General features: G+C 42.0%; 2 protein-coding genes across 4 annotated transcripts in view; one reads left to right on the top strand and one right to left on the bottom strand.

The window, feature by feature from the left end:
- UBP1 (upstream binding protein 1) overlaps positions 1-8784 on the top strand; it is a 45680-nt gene extending 36896 nt beyond the window's left edge. For all 3 annotated transcript variants that reach the window (XM_088520916.1, XM_010211613.2, XM_010211612.2), the window contains 8 exons: positions 2178-2281; positions 3098-3152; positions 3340-3433; positions 5015-5105; positions 5632-5741; positions 7200-7342; positions 7862-7913; positions 8597-8784. In XM_088520916.1, coding sequence (XP_088377042.1) covers positions 2178-2281; positions 3098-3152; positions 3340-3433; positions 5015-5105; positions 5632-5741; positions 7200-7342; positions 7862-7913; positions 8597-8631 — 684 coding nt within the window. In that variant the 3' untranslated portion in view covers positions 8632-8784. The remainder of the gene's footprint in view (positions 1-2177; positions 2282-3097; positions 3153-3339; positions 3434-5014; positions 5106-5631; positions 5742-7199; positions 7343-7861; positions 7914-8596) is intronic.
- A 3292-nt stretch (positions 8785-12076) lies between these two features.
- On the bottom strand, positions 12077-27049 carry FBXL2 (F-box and leucine rich repeat protein 2). Its single transcript, XM_088520876.1, has 11 exons — positions 26956-27049; positions 24021-24089; positions 23840-23954; positions 23398-23524; positions 23113-23187; positions 21348-21478; positions 18215-18275; positions 16803-16847; positions 16428-16484; positions 13310-13522; positions 12077-12405 (listed from the first exon to the last, which is right to left on the bottom strand). The coding sequence occupies exons 2-11, from the start codon at positions 24043-24045 to the stop codon at positions 12298-12300; spliced, it is 957 nt and encodes a 318-aa protein (XP_088377002.1). The 5' UTR covers positions 24046-24089; positions 26956-27049; the 3' UTR covers positions 12077-12297.
- Positions 27050-27786: the final 737 nt, after the last annotated feature.

Below are 27786 nucleotides of genomic sequence, written 5' to 3'. Positions count from 1 at the left end.
CTGGTGTGTTAGTCTTCCCATTTATACCCTCTGTCACAAACCAGAATATGCAAAGTACAATTTGATTAAATTTGATCAAATGGGCACATTTTTTTTTGCAGCTACAGTTGATTAAAAGAGTGTTCAGAATAATAAACTCAGATACTTTCTTCTTTATCCTGATCAGATACTTTGTTCCTTGGCGCAAGAACTCTGTATTTTCTAATTTCTTGACCAAATTGAGTGTTGTACGGTGAAGCTGATGACCTGCTCTCTAAGGATGATGTGTTTTTTTTAGTCTTGATTTGATATTTGAGGACAGTGTCAAGTTCTTCAGCAAAGGTTAACGCTGCCCTCCTGTAATGCATGGTCCTGGGTAGAGCTGAGCGTTAGTAGTGTCCGGAGGTCCCTCTTCGGAGCTCAGAAGTGACCATGTGTGAGTGCTCCGGTGTGTCCCCAGCTCCGTGCAGGCAAAGGTGGGATTCCTGTCGTCTTCCTGCTCCCTGCTGAGTCCGGACGCAGCAGGGACTCGCTGCCTCGCAGCGCTGCTCTGCTCCTCAAGCTTCTGATGAGCTTGTGTGCCAGTGTCCCCAGCCTGCTCTGCTCAGTGTCCTCACCGACCTCGCTGTGGGCTTGGAAATGTGGGAAATACCCCAGGATCAGTCTGGAGATGAGTGCGGTGCCGGGCGGGCGCCCGCGGGGGGAATACGGGCACCGTGAGGGGCACGGGTGAGTGCGGCCCCTCTCCCTGGTGTCCCCACGCACCCGCACGGCCCCTCCTGCCTGCTAGAGGGGCCTTACCCAGGGCTGCTCTGAGCCCCTCGGTGACCCCTGGTACCCGTGGCCGCTCCGAACGCGCCAGGACAGCAGCCTGCCTGCTCGGGGTGCTCCCGGAAGATGCGTTGTAGCAACTGTTCTGAGCCCTTCTTTGGAGCTGGGCCCGCTCCGTCCCTCCGAGCTCTCCGAATTCAGCATCTGGGTGCTAAAATACCCATCTGGGTGCTAATTTTTTTTTTTTTTCCTTGCCAAAATCTACTGATCTGTTACATAAAAGGAGAGAGAATAGAGCCAGTGTACATGCTGCCATATTCACCTATAATTTCATTACCTCATACTAAAAGGTGTTTTTATTAAGCTTTATGGAGAGAATCTCAGATAATTAATTTCACTTTTAAAATAATTTAGAAGAACAGAACTAGCATTATTGCGTTGAGCTTTTGTTTTAAAACTAAGGGTATGTGTCACCTTTGCAAAATAAAATTTTTGCAGAATAAAACAAGAAGAGGTCGTAGCAGAGCCCCCTTTGAGGAATGGCACTGTGGGCAGTTCAGGGGACTTGCACTGCGTAACTGAGGGTCGCGCGCGTGCAGCCATCGGCAAAGCTGCTGGCGCCAGCAGAGCCAGGGGCAGGTTCTTCCTGGTCGTTGTCTCTGAACATACCCAGAGCGGGGTTTGGTGGCAGCCTCTTGGTTTGTTTCTTTGTTTCCTTTAAAGTATTTGCAATGGCATTGGAAATACTAACAGCCAGTGTCATGGGCTTTTATTGTGATGATGATTTTAGAAATGCAAAAAAGCTGACTCGTATATACCTATTGAATCCTGTGAGGATTCAAATGTGGATCTGAGAATTTCATTAAGCAGCTTAGAGAAAGCAATACACGTGCCATCATTTTAGTCCTGCATGAATGATAAAATAAGAAAATTTATACTGCACAATGTGTTTATATTTTGATACAGTTGCTGCCAGGGCAGCTCTACTACATTTGTCAGCAATTTGAAATCTAGTTTCCCAGTTTTGTCTTTCTGTTGCTGAATACCTGTTGTCAGTCGTGATACCCATGATTTAAACAGCCTTTTCATGTAAGGATGAAGGAAGTTTTTCAGCTGGTGGCTTGTGGGGTTTTTGTTTGTTTTTTATTTGACTGAGTAATCTATACAGATTTTCCCTAAGTTTCATGACTTCCATCTTCATTGTGTTAACTGAAGACAATGAGGATAGGTTTTTGAAGGAACAAAATAAAAACACAATTGATTTACTTAGAATACCTGCATGGAACATGTGGGATGGAGGGAATCTTGATTTGGAATCACAAATCAAAATTTCATGTAGGAAAAAAAAATGTTTGAGCAAAAGACCTATACAACAAAGTAAAAAGTATTTTTAAGGGGAACTTACAATTTTATTTTTTTATCTTCAGTGCTCACCATGGCCTGATACTCCTACAACTTTTGTAAACAACAGTCCTACTCCTGCTCCAACTTTTACCTCTGCTCAACATAGTACCTACAGTGTCCCAGACAGGTGAGTTTCTTTTCTGTAGCACAATTTAAGATAATATTTTAAAGCCCAGCTTACTCAAAGTACTCTTTAAAGTAAATCTGGAAGTTTGCAACTGTTCTCCCTGTCTCTGGGGGAATGAGAGCTAGATTAATGTCTTGACTCACATATTTATTTTAGAGTTTGACCGTTGTATGAAGTGATTCAATTATATAACAACTTCCTTAGCCTCCAAATGCCATTTTTCTTTCTCACTATTCACTACTGGAAACTTTTCCTCTTGTCCTTTGATGTACAGCAGATGCCCTGTCTTTCGTGTATTTATTCTAATTTAGTTCTTACAAGTGTATAAAACTACATTGCCTCTTCCAGCAAACAATCTCCACGCCCCTCATTTATGCTGTTAATGTAATTCATAACAAAAAAAAGAAAGAACAGAAAAATATTCAGAAGCTCTATAACAGAAATTGTACTGGTGAAAATGTTTTTTATTAAGGTATTAAATAAGCTACTGCAATTAAACTTTGGACGATCAAGGAATGATTTGTAGTAGTATTGTCTGGCCCATACGCTTTTTTTTTGTATGCCTTGCATTTTATTGCCTATCTCTTAGTCTCTTAGTCAAGACATAAAACTGGCCTTATATCCTCCTGTGAGGGCTAGCAAAGTTGCTTCTCCAACTGGTAAGGAATAAAAACCAGATAACTTGTATGTAGAAGAATGTGGAAGAATTGCACATTAGTGCTTAATGCTACTAAGTGTCTCCCAATGCTGTGTTTGTCTTTGAACAGAGATATTGTTTGGGAAATTTCATATCATCTTCTTTCTGTCTTTCTGCAGCAATTCTTCCTCCCCAAATCATCAAGGAGATGGGATCTCTCAAGGGTCTGGAGATGTGAGTGTCAGTTCTCTGGCATTGCTCGTGGCTGTCTTTGCATAAAGGCTTCCGTTTGCTTCAGTACATTGGATTTTCACCTTCCTTGATATTAATGAGTATTGAGAAAAAGTGCTTAACTGAGTGAGACTTTTCTTTTTTCTTTCTTTAATATCCAAATTATCATGTCCCATCTTGTTTCTTACAGCAACTTCATCCTTCAGCCACAATCCAGGAAACTCAGCAATGGTTGCTCAAACATAGGTTTTCCACCTATACAAGGCTTTTTTCAAATTTCTCAGGTATATATAGTTTATTTTTATGCTTACAGTTTTTCTTTTTTTCTTTTCTTTGTATTAATATGCAAGTGTGGTGTGGGAAACTCTTCTGTAAAAATAATATTATAGAATTACTATTTAGGGTAACTTCCTAATTTGTTTGTTAAGAGTTCATTTTACAATGGAAGGTATCTTATTCTAGTTGCTGGTTTGCAAATTGACCCTGATACCCAGAAGTGAAGCTAGGTTCTTTTTTCCTGGTCCTGATTTTACCCTTGATGAGTACTTGATAAAAAGTCAGGAATTTGGTGAGTTGGAGTTGCACACCCTCTACTTTGGTCGGCTGCTTCCTGATGGCAGCCCTATGTGGTCGTCTGGAAGGGAGTGCAAGAAGTTGCTCATGAGGTAGTTGCGGAGTATTTAGTATCTTCCCCCGCATTAGATCCTTTTCTTGGGAGGTAAGCTTGGTTATAACATAGGAAACTTTCATCCCTTCCAAGCTCTGAAGCTCTGGACAGTCTTCAAAGTCTCAGGTATGGCAAAGTCTTTTCGTAGAGGAGTCTGCTTTAAGGAAGGAGCAAGCTTCAGAAGACCAGGGAAGCCACATCTAGCTGTTGCCTTCCTTGTTCATTTCAAAGGAAGGTCTCCTGGCTCCTTGCTGAGCGGCTGGGAGCCAGGTTTCCCCTACAGGGGCCTAGGCACGAGCGGCGACAGGCGCTGCTCCTGGGGCTGCTGCCATCGCTCCCGTCGCGTTCTCTGTGGGATGGGGATGGCACCGTCCTGGCCAGGCCCGCGGCCGCGGCGGATCCTGTGGGGCTGCAGTCCCCACCGTGCAGGGGGCTCAGAGGCAGCGTCTGGAAACCCCTGGGACTTAAAGCTCCGTCCCTTCCATAGCTGCTTATGTCTGTTGGCAGCTGCCCGAGTGTTTTCTGCCTGTTCCACAACACTTGCACTTGCTGGCAGAAGGCAGCTCTCCTGGTAAACTTCGGTATGAGATTTCTGTTGAGACCACTTTGGAAATCTTTTAACCAGTTCTTATTGACTCTCTGTGATGAAACATATCTAATCTTGCTAATAAATCCATTTCTTCTGAAGCAGGAGGTGGGGCTTTTATCAGGTTCCCTCAGCTTTTTTTTTAATATAGTACTTAAAGGATTGTGACAGATTTTTCTAGTTGGCTTTTGTGTGTGGAATATTCCATAGCAAGGTGGCTTTTTGTTTTGTTTTGTTTTTTGTCTTTTCACTTGTCTATTACAGTAACTTTTTCTCAAGTTAATATCCTGGCAAGCAGAGTTGTTTTCACCGATCATCTTTGACTCATTTAAGCCATCCTTGAGATACAGAGCAGTCAGCTGAATCTACTAAAATTGCATGTTTTGCAGGATTGTTTTTGTTTTGTTTCCAAAATATGACCACCATCAACTGAAACTCATTGCCTTTGGACAATCAGGCATTTTTCTTAGTGCTAGCTACTGCCTTGTCTAAATTGTCCTGGCTTGTTCACACTTGCAGGATTTGCTACTCTCAGTTTCAGTGATTGTCCCTTTTCTTTTACAAAGTTTAGGTGCTCTACACTAAACTTTAAACCCTGGCGTGTCTCTCCAGGTGCTGATTTACTGAAGCTGACGAGAGAAGACCTGGTGCAGATCTGTGGTCCGGCCGATGGCATTCGGCTCTACAACGCACTCAAGTCCAGGTGAGACCCGCGGAGGCCAGGCGGGCAGGAGGGGCTCCCAGGGAGCCGAGCGTGGGGAGACGCGGGCGCCGCGAGCTCCGAGGCGGCCCCGGCGCCGCCGCCTTCCTGCGGCACCAGAATTTGGCGCCAAGAGGCGAAACCTCTTGTGTAGGGGAGCCCAGAACAGACGGGTCTCTGCGGCTGCAGCTCTTAACACACGCAGCCTCTTGACCGATGCATCTGACTCAGATGGGCAGTTATTACCACTGACCTTCTGTAAGAACTGTCGTTGCTCTCCAGCCACTCACCGTGTCTTGGTGAACACAGAATTCATTGAAATTTTGTTTAAATCCAGTGTGGTGGCACCTGAGAGACCCGTCACAGCCCCTTAGATTGAGCCGTTATACAAAAAGGTTTGGGGAGTCTGAGAAAGAGAAAACATTTCAGGGGTCTGTTACCACAATAGATTCGTGTTTGTGACATTTCAGTGTCTTTATTCCCCAGGAAAGGGAGCTTTGCTCTAATGTGAGGTCTTTTTAAATTGCAGGTCTGTTAGACCTCGTTTAACAATCTACGTCTGTCAGGAGCCATCAAGGAGCCTTCAACTGGAAAGCCAAGACGCGGGCAACGGTGACAGCAGCAACGGTGCAATATATGGTAGGGCCTCTTGGGGCTTCCTAGGGTGCTGACACATGTGAAACATGCTTGACACGAGTGAAACAATGGAAAAACAGTTCTTGTTTTTTCAAGAACTGGAATTGGGTTTGTGGCGTACAGAGGATCTGTAGGGAATTTTGTGTGTATATATATACACACACATTTATATACGTAAATTCCTGAACAAGAGTTGAGATGGTGATGATGATAATAGTTTAACATTGCAAATGATGAACAGAAGGTGAAAACCTCTCAAGACTAGATTACAGATTTTCAGTCCATTGATGAAGTTAACTGTATTTATGTGGAGAACTGATTCAGGAGCTCTCAGATGAGCTGTGTTCTGTTGTACAGCCAAGATGTTCACCGTATGAGCAGAGATGAACATAAAAGCCCTAACTGCAAATTAAAGACTTGTGTTCTTAGCCATTTTCACCTAGGTTTTGTTGTCTTTGTCTGTGCAACTGAAGAAGTAAAAATGGCAAGGGTTGGACCAGGGAAAACAGCCAAGTTGTTCTGGCTCATGATCTTAATGGCCTTTTTGTAGGAGGCAGCTGTTGTTTTAACACAGATAGAAACTTAGTATTTAATTCACATCAGTCTTTTAATTTAGAGAGTGAAACAACTGTAAATTATTGTTCTCTCGCCCTCGGCTTCGAGGGAAGGAGCTTTCCCACCCCAACTCCCCACCAAGAAATCCATAAAATCTGTATAGGCTGATGCTGTGCTACTACTCATGTATGAGATCTGGGAACAGGATGCTGTCTGTCCAGATATGTAGGTTTTTCCTTTGGATTTCTTCAATTTGTTGTTCAGGACAGAACAACATCCAAGAGTGGAATTGCTGTAAAAGTAATTTTTACTTATTTAAACCTATAAAGCTGTCAATGCAGCATCAAATTATGAATAGCTGCTCCACGTTACTGTTCCGTTGGTTTCCTGTGCTGTATTTCCCTTCACTGCAGCTTTGAGGACATGATTCATAGTTGGAAAGGACTTTCATTATTCAAAAAAAAAAAAAAAAAACACTGCAACAGCACAGCATTGCTGGTAAAATAAATACATCTAAAAGTCCTGTTTCTTTTGAGACACTACAAACGAATTCCAAAGTCATCCTTAGATGACTCTTTAAAGTTGTGTCTAGTTCTGTTGCAGAGATGACCAAGTCTTCTTGTGCAGGATACTGGAAAAAATGGCACCTGGGAGTTGCCTTCAGTCTGGGAGCAGACAGAAGCCGTCCCCGTACAGAGCGCTGTGCTTAGCACACACAACCTTAAAAGAAAAGTCAGGATAGTTTATACTTCTTATTGAGTCAGAGCAAAGGTTTTTCAGCTTTTAGTATTGAAGTTTAATATTGAAGGCAAGGGATATAAACAAAAACACGTATTTTCCCCATAGTTATTTGTTTTAAATTAGTACAATCCTTTATTTATTTTATTTTTTTCTTTTTTTTTGTAGTATATCATGCGATCTACTTGGAAGAAATGGCAGCCTCGGAAGTCACGCGCAAGCTTGCTCTGGCATTTAATATTCCTCTGCATCAGATTAATCAGGTTTACAGACAGGGTCCCACTGGTATCCACATTCTTGTTAGCGACCAGGTAACGGGACCAGGTTACTTCAGTGACAAAAAAGTATTTGTATTAATGAAATGGGTTTTGTCATTCTACTTCTCTCGTTACTGTTCTTTCTGCTTGATAATGCAACCTGGTGCCTTCTGATGTTTAGACTGTTTTTGCCGTTGCATTAAAATTAGCAGAAGCAGCCTTTAAAATAACACTTAAATTTCTTCCTCATATTGAGTAATTTCAAACTGTAAGAAGCAAAAGACCCCTGGCCTTCCTTCCTGAACAGTGATTAGTTGGTACATATGGAACGTGCCAAAGGCAGGAAGTACCTAAATAATGTTTATATACGGTCGTACGGGCATCCCTCAAACAGCTGCTACTCAGTTTGGGAGTTCCCAGAACAGGTGCCCCATCGCTATGAGCAAATCCCTGAACCCTTGCTGAGTAAGGCCAAAACAGGCACTTACTTATCGAAGGCCGTGTTCAGTATCCGATTTATTTCTAAAAGGGTCGTGCTCAGGAGGGTTCCCACTGTTCTGTTTTTTTCTGCAGATGGTTCAGAACTTTCAAGATGAGAGTTGTTTCCTGTTCACCACGATAAAAGGTAGGCTGCCTGCTGCCAGCGTTCAAACCGTTTCTTCCCTCCGCCTGCGCGCGGAGCAGCGCGATCCTCGCAGAGCCGCCGCCGGCAGCGCCCGCCGCAGCCAGGCGCCCCTCACGGTACCTGGGACGGTCAGAGGACAAACCCGCCCGGGCTGTCGCGGGCTGGATGCATTTAACTGCCCACCGGCCGTAACGTGGGGTTCACCTGAACTTCAGCCGTAACGACTGGTGCTCCGGCTTGCTCAGGGCGTGGAGTGAATCTCCCTTTCCTTACTGGTGGTTGAGCTGGACACCATTTTTTGGAGAAATCCCAATTATTCCTGAGACAAAAGTAGGCGGGAGTTGCCATAACTACAGGTCAAGTTTGACTCTTGGCCTATTTCAGTTAAAGAAACTGTCCCGACTGTGAGGAGTCAATTATACATTGTTCATCCTAACAACACATTTGTTTAAAGTCTACTTGAATGTCCTGATGTGAACCAGCAGATAATTATTTACCTGTTTGTCTTGCTTGTTAACCCTTTTGGTAGTGCTTAGCTTAAGTGTAATATCCACAGGATATTTTATTTATTTACTATTTCATGGTCTCTGTAGTAAAGAACAAGTAAGTTCATTCTGGCATTTTGGTGAATCAGCTAGTACCATTCTGCTTAGGAAAGACTGACTTTGCTTTTTCTTTTTTAGCTGAAAACGAAGGTTTCCATATAATTTTGAAATGATGTCACACGTGCTAGACTGGTATTTCAGTGCAGAATGAAGTCCTGCCTAAAGACTATGAAGATCATCCAGAAACTGAGGATCTAACTTCACCGTATAAGATGTTTCATATTGAAAACACAAGATGACCTTTCTAACGCGCTGTTGATAGTTGAGCTTTGTAACCACTGCCATGGCCGAGCGCGGGCTCCGTGCTGGGAGGTGATGCCGAGAGGGCTGCGCCGGGAGAGGCGAACGTGGCCAGTAGATGCCGGGTGTGGGGGCCGAGCGCTGCTGCCCTCTGCTCTCTGTGTCCGGTTGGAGATGAATGTAAACGTCCCGGGGGCATTTACCTTTCCGTGCTGGTTTGTCTATTACTTGCTTGTACCTTACGCTGATTTTATTTTTCGACGTTAGCGGAGCACATATTAATTTGTGTGGAGATGAGTAGTTAAGCTGATCGTGATCAGGTTGTCAGGTCTCCGAGAGCAAAGCTGTTAAAACAGCTTCCCGTGTAAATTGTGTATAAGAGTGTATGTAAGAAATGTAAATGCCAGAATAGGGCTTTTAAGAAGTCCTAGACAGATGCAATATATGCATGCAGCAAACTGCATTATCAATAGTACCTTGTTGGAAGGATTAATATAAATCCTATGGGGTACCAAGTAATTGTGTTTTGCTTTAACAAATTTAATGGAAAAGAATTGCCTATGCATCCTTTATTTTTGGTTTCCTAGATTTCCTGCAGAGCACTCCTGCAGTTTAACTTTTTGCTTGTAAAATTGTGGGTTTAAAAATACTAGCAGTGAGACGTGGGGTTTCTGACTTAATGAATACTGCCAAGGAGGGGAGTTGACCCCCTGGCACCCAGGGGCCACCGTGGCTTTCAGCAGCACCAGGGGAGTTGCTAAGGCAGCACCGAGCTGGCGCCACGCAGCCTCCCGGCGAGCAGGCACGGCCTGGCTGCGGCCGGCACCGTGGACAAGGATTTTACCTTTTCTGTTGACATTTCTCTGCCCTCCGATGCCCGGTCCGCACCGTAACCCCGCTACGGAGCAGGTATTTCCTTTCCCGGGAAGCTGGCGCTGGGTGTCGGGGTGAGGACGCGGCCCAGCGTGTCCTGCGCCTCCCCGGGCGCGCGCACGGGAGGGGTTGACAAGGTGTCAAGGGCAGGTGCTGCCCGCCCCGTTGTGCCTTCGCACGCTCCCACCTTGGTCTCGGGCTTCAAAGCTGGGGAGCAGTTGGCTTTTTATGCTGCACTGGCATTCTAGGCAACTACTGCAGCAGGTAGAAAGAAAAAAAAGGAAAAAAAAACCCTTCGATTTTTTTAATTCCCTCTTACGTAACTGGCTCAAGTGCTTAGCAAAAAAGCTTAAAGCTGTGGCATTTTGAAAATCTCAATTCCTGAAAGCTAGTTTCTTTCCTCTTTCACTTTTTCTGCACTGAAAGTAAAATTTTATGTACTTAATTTTATGTACTTAAACATTTCTGCCTATAAATTGTTCATCCTTGGGTATTTTTGGTCCTAGTATTTTATTGAACTGACAATTGTGTCTTTTCAGCTCAGCGCCATATTCAAATCCAGATGTTTTATAAAAGTGGAAAAATCCTTGATCGGAAAGTATCCAAATATCTAATTTTAAAGAATATTGAAAGTTGTACAGTAGTTTGTCCAGCTCACTTGAAATTGGAATTAAATTATGGCACCAGCAAATTGCTTTTTTTTTTAATAAGATGTACACATTTCAATTCAAGTATAATAAATGTTTTTCAATAATTTTGTAAATGTGCTTTTTTCTTTTATTTTCCATACTTGTACTACATATTAGAGATACATCTGCTGTTAAGATTTAGAAACGACAAGACTTGTTTGAACAATTCATTTTTAAAAAAGGTAAATAATTGAAACAAACCATCTTTGTCCTGCACCCAACACAAAGATCTGCTGCTTCTAATAGAAAACTAGAAAAAAAGCTTCACACGGGAAATAATTGAAACAAATCCAAATTTGACATCAGCTGATTGTTTATTTAAGTGTCCTATATCAGGGCAGGTTCCATTTGCTTTTGTACATCTCTAATGCCATAAACTTACAAGGTTCATTACGTCCTCAGAAGAAAATGAGCCAACAAGAGGCAAGACATTTTGCTGTGCTCATGCCAGTGCCTTTCCGGGCACAGCTGAGAGTAAAACCTGCTTCCCCCGTGACAGCACCTGCCTGGAAGCCACCTCGCTGCGGCTGCACCACCGCTCCGAGCCCCGGCTGCCTTCGTTCCGCAGCTGCTGTCGCATCATCTTCGCGCTACCGGCTGTGACTGCAGAACGCAGCACAGCACTTGTCCTGCCGCAAAATTCTCTTAACGGTCACACTCACTTGTTTAGAAACACTTTTAAGTGTTGGGGAAACTTTTCTGTTACCCAGTGGTTTCACCAACTGCTTCTCAGTGAAGCCGGTATTTCTGTTAGGTTGGACCAGAGACGCAGGCCCTGAACTCTTTGAAAACGCGCGCACACACACACACACACGATCAGTCTTGCACAGAAAAGCTTTCTGAACTGCCGAGTAGTTTATCGTAGATAATTAGGTGGCTTAATATAGAAAAGTTTATCTAACCCTCTAGCACTGGAAAACTAAGGATGAAAGTATGGCCTTAAGAGTTAATACTTGGATTTTTATTATTAGAAACAAGTTGGCAGATTCTTAAATAACCAAATGTGAAGAGTCTGGCTTTTTTTCTTTTTTCTTTCCCCTCCAGATTTTTAAAACCGGCTTGGTTTGGTTCAGCTCCTGCCTCCAGGTTTATTTGTCTCTGTGCTTGCTAAGGTCCCTAAAGGGCAGCACAGGGAGCTGGGATTGAGTTCCCTGCTGGACGGCAGGGTGTGTAGGAAAGCCGGATCCCAGGTTGCTCTTCCCCGTTTCCCTGCGGCCGAGGAGGTGGCGGGAAGGGCGCAGAGCGCCCGGCTCCAGCGCCCGCAGCCCAGGCGGGCGGCCCCAGGGCGCAGAAGGTGCTTGGGTGGGCGGCAGAGCCTTACAGGAACACGTGGTTCTGCCAGAGCTACTTGCCAGATTGCAAAAATCTGGAAAAAGGATTTCTATTTATAGTGTTGTCTGGAGGTACTATTTTACCTTTTGACATTGCCTCTTGTGGCCCATTATAATGAAACATGAAGCTGAACCGTGAACAAGTACACTGTTTTGCTATAAGAGCTCATGATTACCTTGCATTTTTGGTCAACATCTAAAGCTGATTTGTCCTTAAACCTGAAACTGCCTCTGTCTTGCGTGTTCCAGAAGTGCAGTTCCTCTTTTGGGGGGACTGGCTGGAGCTCCGCAGTGCGCTGAAGTGCCCCCCGGCGCGCGCTTGAGAACGCAGAGCAGCTCCCAGGTCAAGGGAAGTCCCACTGCGTGGCTGCTGCGCTGAAACGGCCCCGCGTTCGACCAAGTACTCAGTTCTCATGCCAACAGAGGGATGGAGGTACCAATACAAACCAGTATCACCAACTTACGTAATCCACAGCTGCGTATTATGGTAGGATTTTCACCTGGAAAAATGCTTTCTTGTCACAAAACCGGGTGACCAAACATCACCATTACAACTGTCAGGAAACTGACTCCTCCCAGCCACCATCAGTCCAACTCTTTTCTTCAACAAAAAAGAACTCAGATTTTCTCTGGGATGCACTTACTGTCAAAGAATAATGCAGCATCTGCAGAGGCGCTGTCCGCCCCCTCCCACCGAAGGAGGGGGAGTCACTGGAGCAAAGTAAGCATGAACTTTCACATGAGGTAGATGAGCCTGGGGAGGAAAACTCTGGTTTAATGGGAAATAAGACATGCCACATGAATTACTATTCATGAGGAACAGCACGCCACGACCACTGCCAACAAGGCAGCTCCTGCGAAGGCTGGTAAGCCAACAAAGCATCTACCTAGCTGGTTGATAGTACTTGGGCTGTCCTGTCCTGTCCTGCCGTGTAACACTAGTGTCCTGGCCAGCTGAGCCACTCCAGTGCTGGGCACTCTCACCTGCCGGGGGTCCCCCTTATTTCCCAATATGGCCCCGCTCAGCCAAAGCGGGAGCTCTCCGTCACAACAGCTCCGTGCTCTGCTCCAGAGGAGAGCGGGATTCCTGGCTACCACAGAACGACTTGGCTGTGCCCGTGCTCCCATGTTCCCTGGCGCTCTCATGCTAGAGGGCAGCGTGGACCGGACAGGGTGGGATGAGCTTCCCGGGGCAGGAGGGTGTGTGTGTGCGGGAGCCTGCGCAGCCGGAGGCTGAACGCTGCTCCTGAGGGGAGCTAAGGCGCTCCCTGCTCCACGGGCAAGTTCTTGGAGGAAAAGACTTGAGTCTGTTTCCAGGTTCCTGCCCTGCACCCTATTAACTGAAGTTTTCATATGCTTTACTATCAGCTCTGTATATTAATAATGCATCCTTGGGGAGAGTTAAAGAGTGTCACTGCACAACCTTAAAAGTCTGAAAACCCATATTTAAAAATACGTATGTGAAAAGCTCTGATCATCCAACAGCACAACTGCCTTGAAGCACAGACAGACAATTACTACTGCTCATATAGAAAGGCTGTGATTAGTCCCTAGAGATGGGAACTTGATGCTACTCTTGTTCTTTCCTGCCTTGCCTGGGATGGCTGCAGGTTCCCACGCGCTCAGGCCATTCCCTGGATCAAGCGCCCCCCACGTACTCGGATTCTTTTGATCCCGGCTCGCGTGACCTGCTGGCAGTCGTACAGCTCAATTCTCTCCAGGTTGTGGCAGTTCTCCAGGTGCTCCAGCGTCACGTCAGTGATGAGAAGACAGTTATCAAGCTCTAGTACTTGCAGCCTCTCATGCCCACAGGTACTGTTGCTCAGATGAAGAATCCCATCATCGGTGATCAATTCACAGTGAGACAAGCTCTAAAACAGGGAAAAAGAGAGCACTTTTATCCCAAATCAGTCCCTCCAGGCTGTATCCTCAGAGTGGTTAATCCAGTTCAAAGAACACAGTGCTGAAATCCAGGCGAGACAGTGGCATGAAGAATTAGCCAGAGTGGCTGCAGCTGATGTGCAGCTTCACTTCAGAATCTGAAGTTGGTTAGTTGTAAAGTTGCGTCGCTGGCAAACTCCTGAGAGCCCTCTGCTTTAGAGGGCCGTGGAAAAATCCTTTGCCAGCTGCCACACACCTCAGCCACTGTGAGGGCCAAACAGCTTCTACAGGGTGCCAGAAATAGAAGGCAACTTTCAAGGGTGAACTTGGAGAAAACAATAGTAGATGGGACTCTCCGGACAGGAATTAATTACAGCTTCACAGCCACCCTAATCCAGTCAGTTTTTAATACATATCACCAGGAACAAGTTTGTGCAAGTGCACACAGATAAGGAATGATTAGAACGGACTGAGTTGCCAAATCCAAATTCATGACAACTCTGAGCATTTAGCACTTTATCCCCAATGAATAACAAGAGAAATAAAAATCTTGCAGACCTGCAGGAGCAGATCTTTTCTGCAGCAGTGTCAGATCTCAGTCTAAAGTCTAGTCTGGTTTTGTAGCTTTTCCTTGACAAAAGTATTTTTCAGACAGCAACTGATGAAGAAAGCCTATTAACTCGTTAAATACTTTAGCTCTTTCATCTATCTGCCTTCTTTACACAGGCACTCTGAGCACTTTAACTGATGCTCAGCCTGGAGACTATCGGCAATTGAGGAGTTAAAGAACATGTACAACAGACTGTGGTTTCGAGGAAGGCCAGGAGGCTACGTGAAGACGCTGGTTGCAGCAGGAGCCGACTGGCTAGTTAAGAGTAGGCCGGGCCGGGAAGGAAGCGGCTGATGAACTCCAGCCTTCCCGAGGCACCGCATGGACAAGACAGGATGTACAGCTGTCCCAGAACAAATCTCATAAAACAAATATACTGTCTGTATACATTTTCTGGCTTCATGATCTGGTAGAAGGAGTTAACAATATCGAATTTATAACTACAAATGGTCATTTTAAAAATAAACTTAATTAAGTGATGGTTACAAATCAAAGGAGGCACAAAATACTATGTGAGTAAGAAACAGCATGATTGACATAACTGAAGAATTCAACTGCTTTCGCAGCTCCAGGAATATCCAAGAGTATTTTACAGTTTCTCTAATACAGAAATGTATTCAAAGTTACTTCTATCCAGTAAAGCAGTTCAGTACCTGGAGCTGGTGAAGGGGCACTTGATCTAGCAGTGGTTTTGCTCATTTTCATTATTGGTCACCAAACACCAAGAAACAAATTCGAAGACAATTTCTGCAACTCCGAAATATTTGTTTAAAGGGCAGGTATAACGTAAGTATATGCTAAAGCACAGCCACAAAAGAGTTTACAGAACCCACAATAATACCTGATTTCACATGTCAAGTATCAAGACGAGTTAATGTGGGAGTACTTGGCTCTGCTATTCTGTTGTGTTGGTTGTTTTTTTCCTTTGCCTGTAATTCTCACCCAACACTGTTCAGGTACAATCTGACTATGCACCCTTGTTACACATGGGATATCTACATGAACAGAGAGTTCAAATTCTTCTCATGCCCTTTCAAATTATGTGTTATTTTACATTTCACCGTATGTGGGCTGACACAGAGAGGAAGGGGCTCCCTGGTAACTAAGAAACAGCAGCAGATTAAGAAAAATACTTGAAAATCATTAGTTCTTATAACACTTTCAGTAAAGTATCAGCAAAACTGGTATAGAAAATCTCTGACAAGTTCTGAAACAGACTGCCAATATTTGGAGTTATAATACAAAACCATATGTCTGGCAAAAGAAGGAAAGGAGTCCCAAAAAACTGCTCCTGTCTCCTGACAGCCCTTGTTTGCCTTAACATGCAGAATGGCGGGCCAAAAACGATGTGGGACAATTAATGAGCAAAAATAAAAACAATCTGAAAACTGAATACAGCTACTTTTTAAAATCTCTCTCTCCCCCCTCACTGTTGCTATGTTAGTAGCACTAAGCTAGGGGTGTATAAGCAGAGGCAGTGATAAGACAGTTCAATTAATGATGCCATAAACCTTTCTTTAATCCTGTCTAAGAACAGATGATAAAGATACTTTTTCTCTCAGGGACATTTAAGGAAGTATAGGAGAGATCTACACTTATCGGACAACTGGACCCCAATACTGGGGGGGTTTTCCCAAATTCCCCAAATACAGGAACCTCTGTTGTGAGGTCTAGTAATTCTGAGGTACCTTGACTGCCAAACAAACAACTACAACAGCTAAAACAGCCACTATCTAAAAAAATAGTTCTTTAAAACAGTGCACACTTGGGTACCCTGCTAAAGCATAACAGTCTTCTCCAATTCTTTTTGAAAGACCATGTAACAAAACCTGACAAAATTTACTATGTAAATCCAGTCCTTGGGAAAAATCTCTTGCATGCAAAAACAATTACTGGCTGGAATTTGCATATAGTTTCATCGAGAGACTTGATTTATTCAATATTTGACATATTTTAATCTGTAACTTGTAAGTTACTCTTTCCTGTTCCTTAAGGATTGTATCTGTAAGGAACACGGTTACTGTAAGTTACTTATTAGAAGTTTTACTTGAACAAAACTAATTACAGTTGAAGGATGTAAACCATAAAATCTAAGCTTTCTGGTTATTACTGATTTGATGATAATTTTGGGTAAGACAATACATTTAAATATCTTCAGGACTGAGGTGCTCCTTTGGAATACTCCGGAAACTTGCATATATTTTGCACAGTATCTAGTCATTTTTCTAGATAGGGTGTGATAGCCTGTCTTTATTTTGTAAATGCAAATGCAGAGATAAACTTACCAGTGCTTGTAGCTTAGGACAGTGAATAGAAAGTTGTATCAATGTGCTGTCAGTTATCTAGAAGAAAATCACACACACACACACAAACAAGCAACTGTAAGTAGAAACAGCGAACAGGTCAAATAAGCTACCCCTTTCCCTACTGGATGAAGGCATTCCTCTACCACACACTTTTCTGGAAAACACCCAGTTATCTGTTACTTTTCATGTATTTCCTTTTGTAATTTTTTCCCAATAATTACTTTTATTTACTATCAATAACCCAACAAGTATTAATAAAAATAAAGCAGATTTAACTCAGAGTGCTAATATTCTTAAGGGCACTACATTCTCACACTGGATATTCAAAACACTTTTTAATACATTAAATCTCACCAGAACACATTCTTCCAAGTCCATCTTTTCCAGCTCATGGCAATTCTAAAAAACATAAACAGAAGATTAAATAATCAAACATTGACATAAAACCATCCCAGGACTAGCTGTAGGGGAAAACACAGCCTGCAAGGGTACGTTTAAATCCCTTTAGGTATTTGGTCACTAAAGGACAAAAAGAATTCCACAAACAATGCAGTCCTCCTGCTCCCAGCTTGTCCATTTCCATCCTTTTTTTCTTCTTACTGGGTGAAGTTTCTCCTTGTCCTGTAAAGCCTGGACAGGCAGCTTCCCTTCCTTCTCTGTCAGTCACCTTCAGTTCAAACCTACAAGGTTTATATCCTGTGTAGTGGAGGTAACTAACTAAGCTGTGTAACCTAAGTCCAACTCCTGTGTACAGAAACTTACACCAAAGTGATCTGAAAGACACTTAAGCCCCTGAAATATCTCTCTTTACTTCCATGCTTTAGTATGAAATTTTAAAACTATTTGCTCTGCCAAAAATTGTAAAATATGCTGAAAACATGCCAAAAATTGCAAAATATTGTCCACTTTGCTGCTAGGACAAAGCTGTGCTCCACATTTGTTAACATCTCTGAAAAACACCCACCAACAACAAGTAATAATACAAGGAATTTTTCCAGTATCCCGCGAGATCCTGGTAAGCTTTGAGAATGGCTTTCAGTAGCTGGTCACGGGTGATTCCCCCACCATGACGTAGCTGCGTGACCAGAGCTGCTGAGCCCACAGCAGAGCAGAGGGCACCAGCGCCCAGCGCTGCCCCGTGCCCCGTTTGGGTGGCCGGGAGAAACCTCCCACCCTGCTGCTCCCAGAGGCGGCCTAGGGCGACTGTCAAAGCCCCAAACTGCAGGGCCGACTGATCAGAAATGTCATACCCAGCGTGGCTGGAGAAGTTTCACTCACAGTCAGGATAAGCAGTGTGAATGCGCCTTTTTTTTTTTTTACACATTAATTTTTTTTTCTCAGTTTTCCTATGCCAGCAAGCATATAACTCTAAGAATTTGGTACAACCAAATTACTTTACATACTTACGGCATGACTCAAGGCACAAGCTTATGCTATATGGTTGTAAATACATTTATGGCAACAAATTATGCTCAGAATAATCTAAATATATACAATTTGAAAATACTCCAATGGGGAGAGTAGGTGGAATAAAAAGAGAGAATTAAAAAAAAATGTAAGGATAGAGGTAAAAACAGATGAGGTTGCAGCTCTAAGCAGAAACCAAAAACAAAATCACTTTCCAGTTCCATTCTCCACTAGCTTCCTTCTACCTTGTTTTTTCTGTTCTCAGATTCCCTCCCAGCAGGTCTACATCAACTCTCAGCTGTTCAGCAGCAATGAAAACCAGGTGAGCTTTAACTTTTACTTTCAGAAATAGCCCTTACCCGTGCTAAAAGGGTAAAACCAGCATCTGTGAGATGTGAACACCTCGCAGCTTCCAAAATCCTGAAAGAGTTTCAAATGTTAAAGGAAACATTAACATAACGAAAGCAAATGAGTTTCTGATACACACCTATCTTCTGCAACCTAAAGCTCTTCATAGCAAATCTGTTTGTTTGTCTTTATGTCACAGGGATTGGCAATTAAAAAAGCACTAGGCAGACTCCAGCTTATTAGAAGACTCAATAGCTCACAGAACAAATGAAAATCAATCCTCAAATCGTTCTCAGCAGTTAATGGAAATATTATACATAATTACACACATTTTAAACTCCTATTTCAGCAAGATACCATAATGCTTACGTTTTCTGATGTGTTATCTGAAGAAAGACACAGGAGAATATAGAAAGTTAAGAAAAACGTTGATAAAGGCTCCAGAAAAAAAACTGCCTCTGAAAACATGAAGCCACAAAAGATAAAAAAGAAAAAAGAGGAACTAGATACTAGAAATTCTTTCTGAGAGCACGTGCACAAAGCAAGCACTGTGAAGCAAGACACCAGAAAACAAAGAGCTTGAACTACTGAAGCCAAAAGACAACTTTAAAGAAAATAACAGACATGTTTTGTACATGTCTACACGTCTATCAGGTAACACCCGATAGTTATCCATCTGGAAACAAGCTGGGAAGTAGAAGTGACAAATAAATATATAAATAAATAAGAAAGATCAACTGCCCCAACCAGCACCACTAGTGAGTACCCATTAATGGTGCTTCCCAAGCGAAGTATCATAATGAATGAGGTGGAACCACAGCACTAGGCAGTCAGGTAGGAAAGAACAGCTCCTAGACATGACTCCTAGCTCTCTCACAAGCCTAGACAAGGATATTCTGCAGAATACCCATGGCATTCATGGGTCCTTCTCCTACCTGTATTTTAACATTAAAAACACTTTAAAAGAAAAAAAAAAAGGAGAGAGAGAGAAGGAAAGAGATAAACTATTGAGCATTTAATAGAGCAGCTATAAAAAGGTTCCATAAAAGACTGATGTATCTTGATAAAGGAAAAAAAATATAGCTGATGGATACTGTCCCCTAGACCAATTAGGTAGAACTGGTCATGCCCTGAATTTTCTTCCAAAGGAAGTAACACTTCTAGAGAGGTTGTTGCAGTTGCAGACATGAGCACTACCATAGGAAGCAGCGTAGCAAAATACCTGAGATCTCTGAGCAGAGGGGGACTGCACAGAACAGAAAACATTCAAAAGCTCCCTCAGACAGTCTAACAGAGGTGCCAAAGTTCGGTTCCTGCAAGTTTTCTTTCACATTCAGCAACAAAATATTCATAAAACAAGTGTGGAACTCCATTTCCCTTTGATTTCCAATATATTTTTAATCAAGTATTTTCAATACATGGTCCTGAAGGCCTAGCTGTAGTTATCTGCACCATCTACCTGTGCATCATGCACGTCTCTGCAGCGATGACTGCGAAAAGCCATATTCCTTACTTCTTTACATAGTGTACCTTGTTGCAGGAGAAAAATGATGCAAGCCTTCCCCCTCGTGGCACAAACAGACGCTAACAGTTTATGTAACAAAAAGGCCTGTTTTAGATTAATAGCTATTTCCTGTTAAGAACATGTTAAATATTCTCCTGCCCCTCTACTCAGCCCTGGTGAGGCCACATCTGGAGCACTGTGTCCAGTTCTGGGCTCCACAGTACAAGAGGGATGTGGAGCTGCTGGAGAGAGTCCAGCGCAGGGCCACAAGGATGATCAGGGGCCTGGAACATCTGCCCTATGAGGAGAAGCTGAGGGAGCTTGGCCTGTTCAGCCTGGAGAAGAGAAGGCTGAGAGGGGATCTGATCAGTGTCTATAAGTACCTCAAGGGAGGCAGTGAGGAGGATGGTGCTGGCCTCTTTTCACTGGTGGCCACTGACAGAACTAGAGGTGATGGCCACAAACGAAAGCATCAGAAGTTCCACAGGAACTTAAAGAAAAATTCCTTAACAGTGAGGGTGACAGAGCACTGGAACAGGCTGCCCAGAGAGGTTGTGGAGTCTCCTTCTCTGGAGATCTTCAAACCTCACTTGGACGCAGTCCTGTGCCACGTGCTCTAGGTGACCCTGCGTGTGCAGGGGGCTTGGACTAGATGATCTCTAGAGGTCCCTTCCAACCTTAAGCATTCCATGATCTTCTATGATCTCCTTCAGAAAAATGATTCTTGCTACGCTTCTACTCCCCTCACTAACAACAACTAACTGCAACTAATATAGCATTTTAAATTTCCTTTGATTTCCAAAAAGTGAGGTGTGAATTGAAAGAACTAGAGAAATCATAGAACCAAAACAAACAAGCTAGTAAAAGCAGCACCACTTTCTAGGGAAAACTTTTAATTTTGTTGGAAACTTCCTAAGCCCCAAGGTCACACACAAGCTTTGGTACCTATAAATAGCTACGTGAAGGAGACCATCACTTTGGGATCCAGTTTTGCCGAGGTCTTAAGGAAGGATTTCCTAAAGTAACCAAATCTTTTTTCACTCAGTCAGCTGAAAGGACTCTGTATATCAGCATATTGCACTGTCTGAGAGTGTCAGGATGTACTGCAGAGCATAATACTAAAATACATTTGTAATAAAACTGGTAAACATGGTACTTCAGTGTGATTTCGCTATTTTTTTGCAAGGCAAAGGATGGCATAAAAACCATAGTAGAATACACACTGTGAAAAGTCACCAGGTATAAAACATCACAAGATACTACACAACTACAGACATTCTTACCTTCTAAAAAATAATTAATAGGCTTTATGTTTTCTTTTCTTCTGGCTTGCAATTAGTACCTAAAATATTTAGTTAGAAGCACAGTATTGAACTACTAGGTTCAGCACGTTTTGTCATATATTATCCTTCTTCCTTCTTAATACAATGCACTACATTCACATAGCAGTTAATTACACTGAAGACCAGAACCTGGTTTAGGTTCATTTCATACTTCAGACTCGCTGTTTTGCTTTGATTACAAAAGTAAAGTAAACAACATAGAGCTAAATCAAACCTGCCGATATCAGCTGCTACCCTTCAGAAGGGAACTGCTTACATGAGGCCAGTGACAACCCGCCATACTCACGACATACTCACTTCAGCCTCGGACAGTTTAGACCCAGTGCTGTGAGAGAAGCATCTGTAAGGTTGCTACAACCAGAAACACACAGTGACTGAAGTCTATGGCAGCCTCGGCAGATTTTTACAATGCCTTCATCTGAAATTTGCTGCAACACATAGAAAGGTTCAAGTTACTCTAGTGTCAAGTAATCTGCTGAGAACAAAAGTCTCATTTCTGAAGGGATGGTGTCATGTTGTATATAACCACGGCACCCTGTCCATCTTTAAACACAAAATACCATTGTGAAACCATGTTGTCTGCTAACACTTTGAAGACAGTCAACACAGACACATGCTCCTTTCCTGCTTACATTTTCCCACAGGTCTAGAGCACTATTCTAAGGCAATCTGAGGTACAGAGTTACTTGTTATTGTTCTCCTATTTTGTTTTGCTTTATCATTTTCAAATAGCCCATTTTTTTTAATGGTAGTTATATAGTGTGAAATACATTGCCTTTCAGCAGAATTAAGGTCTTTCATTACAATGACTATGCACAGTAACAAGCTCAGGAACTGAGGGCCAGAGAGCTTGGCGAGCTCTGCAGCGAATGAGCTGGCCACCACAGCAAGACCCTTGAAGGGGTCAGTGCCCTTCGCAGACAGGTAACTTTCAAAGCAAGGGCTACCATAGGCAATTATACTTCACCCTTCCTTCACAAAACTTTAATTTAGAGGCCAGGTTTGCCCTGCAGTTGTCCCTAGCTGAAAGATTTAATTCAAAGGACTATTTTTATCCTTTTCCCAAAATTATTCTGTACTTGGCTTTCTAATAAAAGTAACTCTAATTTTGGAAGATGACATATATTTTTTAATTTTTTTTTTCTCCAAAACAGACATGTAAGGTAAGAAATACCCCTGTTGCAGCTGCACACAAAACAGCAATGGGACGTCGCTTATTGGAGGAGAGGAATATTGTTAATATTTTGTTTACATATCCATTTTATTAAGTCCTCTCTTCTGCAAAAAGTGTTCTGTTCTCCAATTCCTACTTCAATTATTTTTCTGCTGAACGACAAATCCTTCATGCTGACCTTAGTCTATTTTATTTCCTGGATTACCATCATACTTGCAATAATAACAAAGATCTCTAATGTCTTTTGAAAATACATAGTCCTTCTATGAGCAAATCATCTAGGTATGTTCCTATTACCATAGCATATTCCTGAGACTACCCATTACCACATACTGCTTTTCAAAAATGAAAACAAGATGAGAAATAATAGCAGTTCAACACAAAAGTTTTCCCCCTCCAAACACTGCAGGTTTCAATGTGTTTTAATGAAAATTGTTCTGTCAAATAGAAATTATTCTAGGCAGAAAGTCACAAGTCTTGTCTTCTGTTTGTAGGTCTAGAAGGACTTGCATTATTTGCAGATGAGAAAACAGTTTTGTTTTGTTTTAATAACAACAACAACGAGTCCAACATCAAACAAATAGTTTCTGGCTATGTCTCTCAAAATATCCTAATTTTTGGAATTTTCTGATTTCTTCTGATTTGAGAGATACACATGCCATTGTGATTGCGAAAAGGAACTATTCTGTAAGTGGCGATTACGTTAAATGAATACACTGAATTTTTGCACTTGCTACATTTAAAAGCTATGAGGAAAGAAAAACAAACATCCCAAATCCACCCTCACATAAAATTCTATAAATTTATGTGTACCAATTCAATTCAGTAAGATCCTAAAAAAGTTCATGACTCTTAGAGAATGCATCTTTTGAAGTTTCAAATACTTACTGTGCAAGATTGCAAATTCAGGATTACAAGTTCATGGCAGTGATTTTGAATGTGTTTCAGTGCTTCATCTTCTAACTACATTAGCAATTAAATTGAACATAGGAAAAGAAACAGGAAATTAAAAGCAAAGAAAAGCAGCCCACGAAATACACACACACACACACACACATATTTAAGAATACTGAACAAAACAACTAATAAAAACAAAATTTTCAAATTCATGAAGATTTCAAAAAGCCAAAGAAAAGATTTTATTCCTAAAGGATGACCCAAGCGATTATGTACCTGTGTGCAACCTCTAAGAAATAGAGCTTTTAGTCCACTACACCCTTTCACCAGTGCTTCAATACCATCCTTCGTAATCTGATCACACCAGGAAAGATTCAAATGTTCCAGATTTCTGCAACCCTCACTGGGAGAATTAAAAAAATACATAAAGTTAAATCCAGCCTTCAAATAGTCATAACAGTGGGAAACCCAAATTAAACACACTGTTAGAAATTAACGATAGCCAGTGGACTGTGCCAGGCCTCTACAGAGAAGTCATGAGACAAGACCACACACAAACACCACGCTCTACACCCACGAGGTGCCTGATATAGAATACAGTCCGTGCTGATACGTAATATTAAAAGTCCAGCACATGCCTTTTTTTTTTTTTTACTTCATTAAATGTTGAACAGGTCTTTATGATTTTTCTTTAACACAAAACATTGAATCTTCTTACCTTAAACCTTTCAAAGAGCTGTTTGTGATGGCTACACAAGATGTCAGATCCAGATGTTTCAGCTTGGAACAGAATCTACTAAGACTGTAACACGTGCTGCAAAACAGCAGACACACTAAAAATACCTTCAGCTACTTCTTTTTCCAACTTTCACCGTTAAACAAAAACACTTTTGACTTACCTGTCAGTAATTTTTGTGCACCCATTTAGATTTAAGTGTTCAATGTTTCTACAGTTCTGTGCAAAGGTCCTAAAACGGCAACAGAAAACTGGAGAATTAAAGCAATGTCACAAGTCGTAATTCAGTCACCAGAGTGCGCTCTGCCCCCTACCTCCATCTATCTCATTCAAAAAGCTTAATCTTCAGGTTGCAGAGAAATCACAAAATAAATTTCAAATACATCTGTGGCAGTGGTTGCTTTTTTACTTTTGCTATGACAAGTTTTGGTCTTAGGTAGCTCCTGAAACCAGTACTGTTCCTCTCCCAGATACCATTTTAGGAAGGTGTTTATTTCTGTCATACATAAGGCAGAACCAACTTGTTTCAAATGTCTTAATTAAAAATATTAAGGGAATAAACTTAAAGTTTAAATATCACATCAATTAAATATTAAGTGTAACAGAGCTGTTGGGGAAACTGCTTCATACATTTCACTATTGAACCCTTGTAAAGGAGCTCACTCCAACATCAAAGGAAAAGGAACGTACCCTACATAACACAGAATTGGGCCCTAAGCCTAGCAGAAAGCTCTGTGGGTTACATTATTATTTATTATTTTAAAAATTAAAATGCATCTGTGTGCACTACTGAGCATGAACTCTAGAGATGATTGGAGCTATTATACTGTTGAAAGCCTGTATGTATCATTATACTAATTACCTAGAAAAAATATGTAAACTTTCTTTTCCTCTCTGCAGAGTAATATTTACAGCCGCATTGCATTGCAGAGCACTGTTTTTATGTCAATGTTTCCTCCAACTGCATGGATTTTATTGGCAGGGGTGGAGGAAACACACAAAAACAGTTTTGTCTGGAGGCTTGCCGTGGTTAACAGATCCCACTACACACTCAGCTGGTAACAACTTCCTGGCTCTCCAGTGTAGACTGAAAACAATGGAAAAAAGAAAGACAGAAAGACAGAAAGAAAGAAAGAAAGAAAGAAAGAAAGAAAGAAAGAAAGAAAGAAAGAAAGAAAGAAAGAAAGAAAGAAAGAAAGAAAGAAAGAAAGAAAGAAAGAAAGAAAGAAAGAAAGAAAGAAAGAAAGAAAGAAAGAAAGAAAGAAAGAAAAAAGGACGAAAGAAATTATACTGGTGATAATTTCCACTTGAATCCTCAAAACAGCTATTCCAAAATTCATGAACTGGAGCCAGATTTATATTGAGACAAACAACTCTTCAAATTGTTTGGAAAGACAGGAACACCACGCAGTACATCGCAGAACAGAAAACCGCCTTTGAGATTCAAGTATGGGACGTATCCTCATAGAGATGCCATAAACATTCACTATTTGCATAGCCTATATCTGATTTGTTAATTGGGCATTTTTAAAGAAGAGGTTGATCTACAAGGATAAAAGGAAAAATTAGTATCACCTACACAACTAACATATCCAGAAATGAATCAACACAAGAAGCCTGAAAGGAAAGGTTACTTCCAGGCCAAGTATCTGAAAATGAAACTCACTTTTGCTTCGAAAGGCAGTCTTAAAACTCATGCATTTATCATTTGCTGAGTAATTTCCACCCTCTTATACTTCACAGGTGACCCATCTTCCTTCCTGAAGCTTCTCAAGCACAGTTAGGTGCTCTGGGGCACCCTGAGGGCGTCGTGCCAGCTGCTCTCAGGTAACCGCCTGCTCGTGCCGGTAGCGTGACCGGCTCCGCAGCACACGTGTGCTACACACTGAACTGCTATATGCTTATGCCAAGTACCTGTCTATTACATATGATCAGTTCGAAATCTTTTTTTTCTCTCTCATTTTAAACCAACTCTCTGGAACCAGAGTCATGTTTTAAATCTCAACATTTCCTTTTTCAAGCATTTCAGTGCACCTTCCTGTGATACTCTCGATAGCTTTTTTTTATTTAAAACACCTAAAGCCTCCAAAGAGAGAGGGATTCTGACTTTTTACACAGAAACAAGGGGTGACTCATAAGAAATGCTCATGAATCTGTTCTGGAGACTAATTAAACGAATTAGATGTGGTTGTAAATCTTAGAAAGAGCTAAAGGTTACAAGATCCTAACTCAATGTCTACTGCTTCAGAGAAGTCTTTGTGCTTGTATTTCCCACAAAGATTCTGGCCGTGCTAAGCCAGACTGAAAGCCATCAAGCTTCTTGCACTAGTTTCACCGCCTCCTGTGACCGTGACAGAAAGCACGACGATGGCAAACAGCCACATGCAGAGGCTTCCTCCAAATCTTCCCTGAGCCCGCAAGCGCTTACAGCTTTGCGACCATTCAGCTGGAGGTCGGATATTTGAGTTTAAATACTCAGGGAGGAAGCCACAGAATAATCTGGCTCATCAGGCTGCTTATGGCAGAAAGCTTACATGGATTCAACAAGTTGCACAGTTCGATTTATGTCCTGCAGTGAGGAAGGGTCCTTTCCTCTGTCCTGAGATGCTGCTGTCACCTGCTTGTTCTCGTGCTGCAAGAAGAGGACCCTGCAGCTCTTCTGATTTTGCAGGCATGCTGTTCACCCGTCTTTACTTCTCCTTCCAGTGGGAGAGGCATCTCTGGGCCAAACTAGTAAAATCTACCCAATCGACTACCATCTTGATGAAACTGTATCTGTATGATGCCAGTTTTATGGAAAAACTAAATGCTTGAAGATGGAAAGTTAGGATTAAAATAATACTAATGAAAATTTTGAAAAATCTCCTGAATATTGTCCTGAAATTGTCATTTCTTAATTCATCTCCAGAAAAAAAAGGATAGTAACTACATTTTGACCTCAAATTGAAGTCTTATTTAGTAATTTCTAAGGTTCTTAATATGTACTTAAGTATCCCATTTTGATCAGTAGACAGTACTTAGAAATCCAAACAAATGTAACAGTAATTGCTTTTGATCCAGAAGTTAGGAAATAAGTCTCAATCTAGGACCTTACTTACTTCAAAGAGGAGTCTCCAACGACAAGACATCCCCTCAGACTAAGTTGTCTCAGGAATCCTCCACACCTTTTCGATATATTTTCCACAACACGACCCTTAAACCAAATAAAAGAAAGATTTTGTTGAGTTTTCTTCTGACACAACATTATAACCAAATCAAAAACGCCAGTACTGAAAATCAATTGCAACTATCCCCCTCCAAAATAACACATTTTCAATTTTCTTTTTCTACTAAAAAAAACCCAGTTATCTGATGGGAATCTATTCCCACTCACATAGACTAGGATCATGTCCAACTAATCTTCAGCTTTCTCTTCTTTGTGCTGTCTATGATACATAGCTCAATGTTTTGTTTCAGCAAAACCCACCCAATAAGCCTGCTAAAACAATCTTCAAGTTCTGTCAAACTTGCAGGGAGACAGAAGAACCTTCCAAGTTGTTTTTCCTGCCCCACAGGCAGAATGTGTTGCATATCCATACCCAAGGGATCACAGCTATTACTACAGTCTGCAGGTTTTAATTGTCCCTGAAGACACGCTTGGGCAAATATATAAGCTTGAACTACAGCCTCTGAGACCATTTTACAGCCCTGGCTATAGAGATCTGAAAGAAAAGGTGCTGAACATGCAGTGGGAGTTTGCTGGAGCTTGCTTACCTGCCAGGTTTCAGAGTCATGTATATTTGAGAACCCTTGGGAGCACCAAAGGGCTTCTCTCACTGTGCCACTTAGCTGTTTGTCACAGGCAGAGTTTACAGACTTCTGACCAGACCGTGTGTGTCCTACAAGATGCTATTTATTTACACCCTGAAAGCATTTTGCTACCCATTAGC

The sequence above is a fragment of the Tinamus guttatus genome, unplaced genomic scaffold, assembly GCF_059628265.1.
Source record: "Tinamus guttatus ecotype Peru unplaced genomic scaffold, ASM5962826v1 Tinamus_guttatus_pri_ptg000104l, whole genome shotgun sequence".
Taxonomy (NCBI): domain Eukaryota; kingdom Metazoa; phylum Chordata; class Aves; order Tinamiformes; family Tinamidae; genus Tinamus; species Tinamus guttatus.
Note: the sequence above shows the minus strand (reverse complement) of the source record. Positions and strands in the feature narration are given on the sequence as shown.

Coding starts and splice junctions, on each gene's coding strand:
- FBXL2 (XM_088520876.1), bottom strand. CDS start 24,045: ATGGGTGCACAAAAATTACTGACAG. Junction 23,955..24,020: donor TGCACAAAAATTACTGACAG/GTAAGTCAAAAG, acceptor AGGTATTTTTAG/TGTGTCTGCTGTTTTGCAGC. Junction 23,525..23,839: donor AGCTCTTTGAAAGGTTTAAG/GTAAGAAGATTC, acceptor TAATTCTCCCAG/TGAGGGTTGCAGAAATCTGG.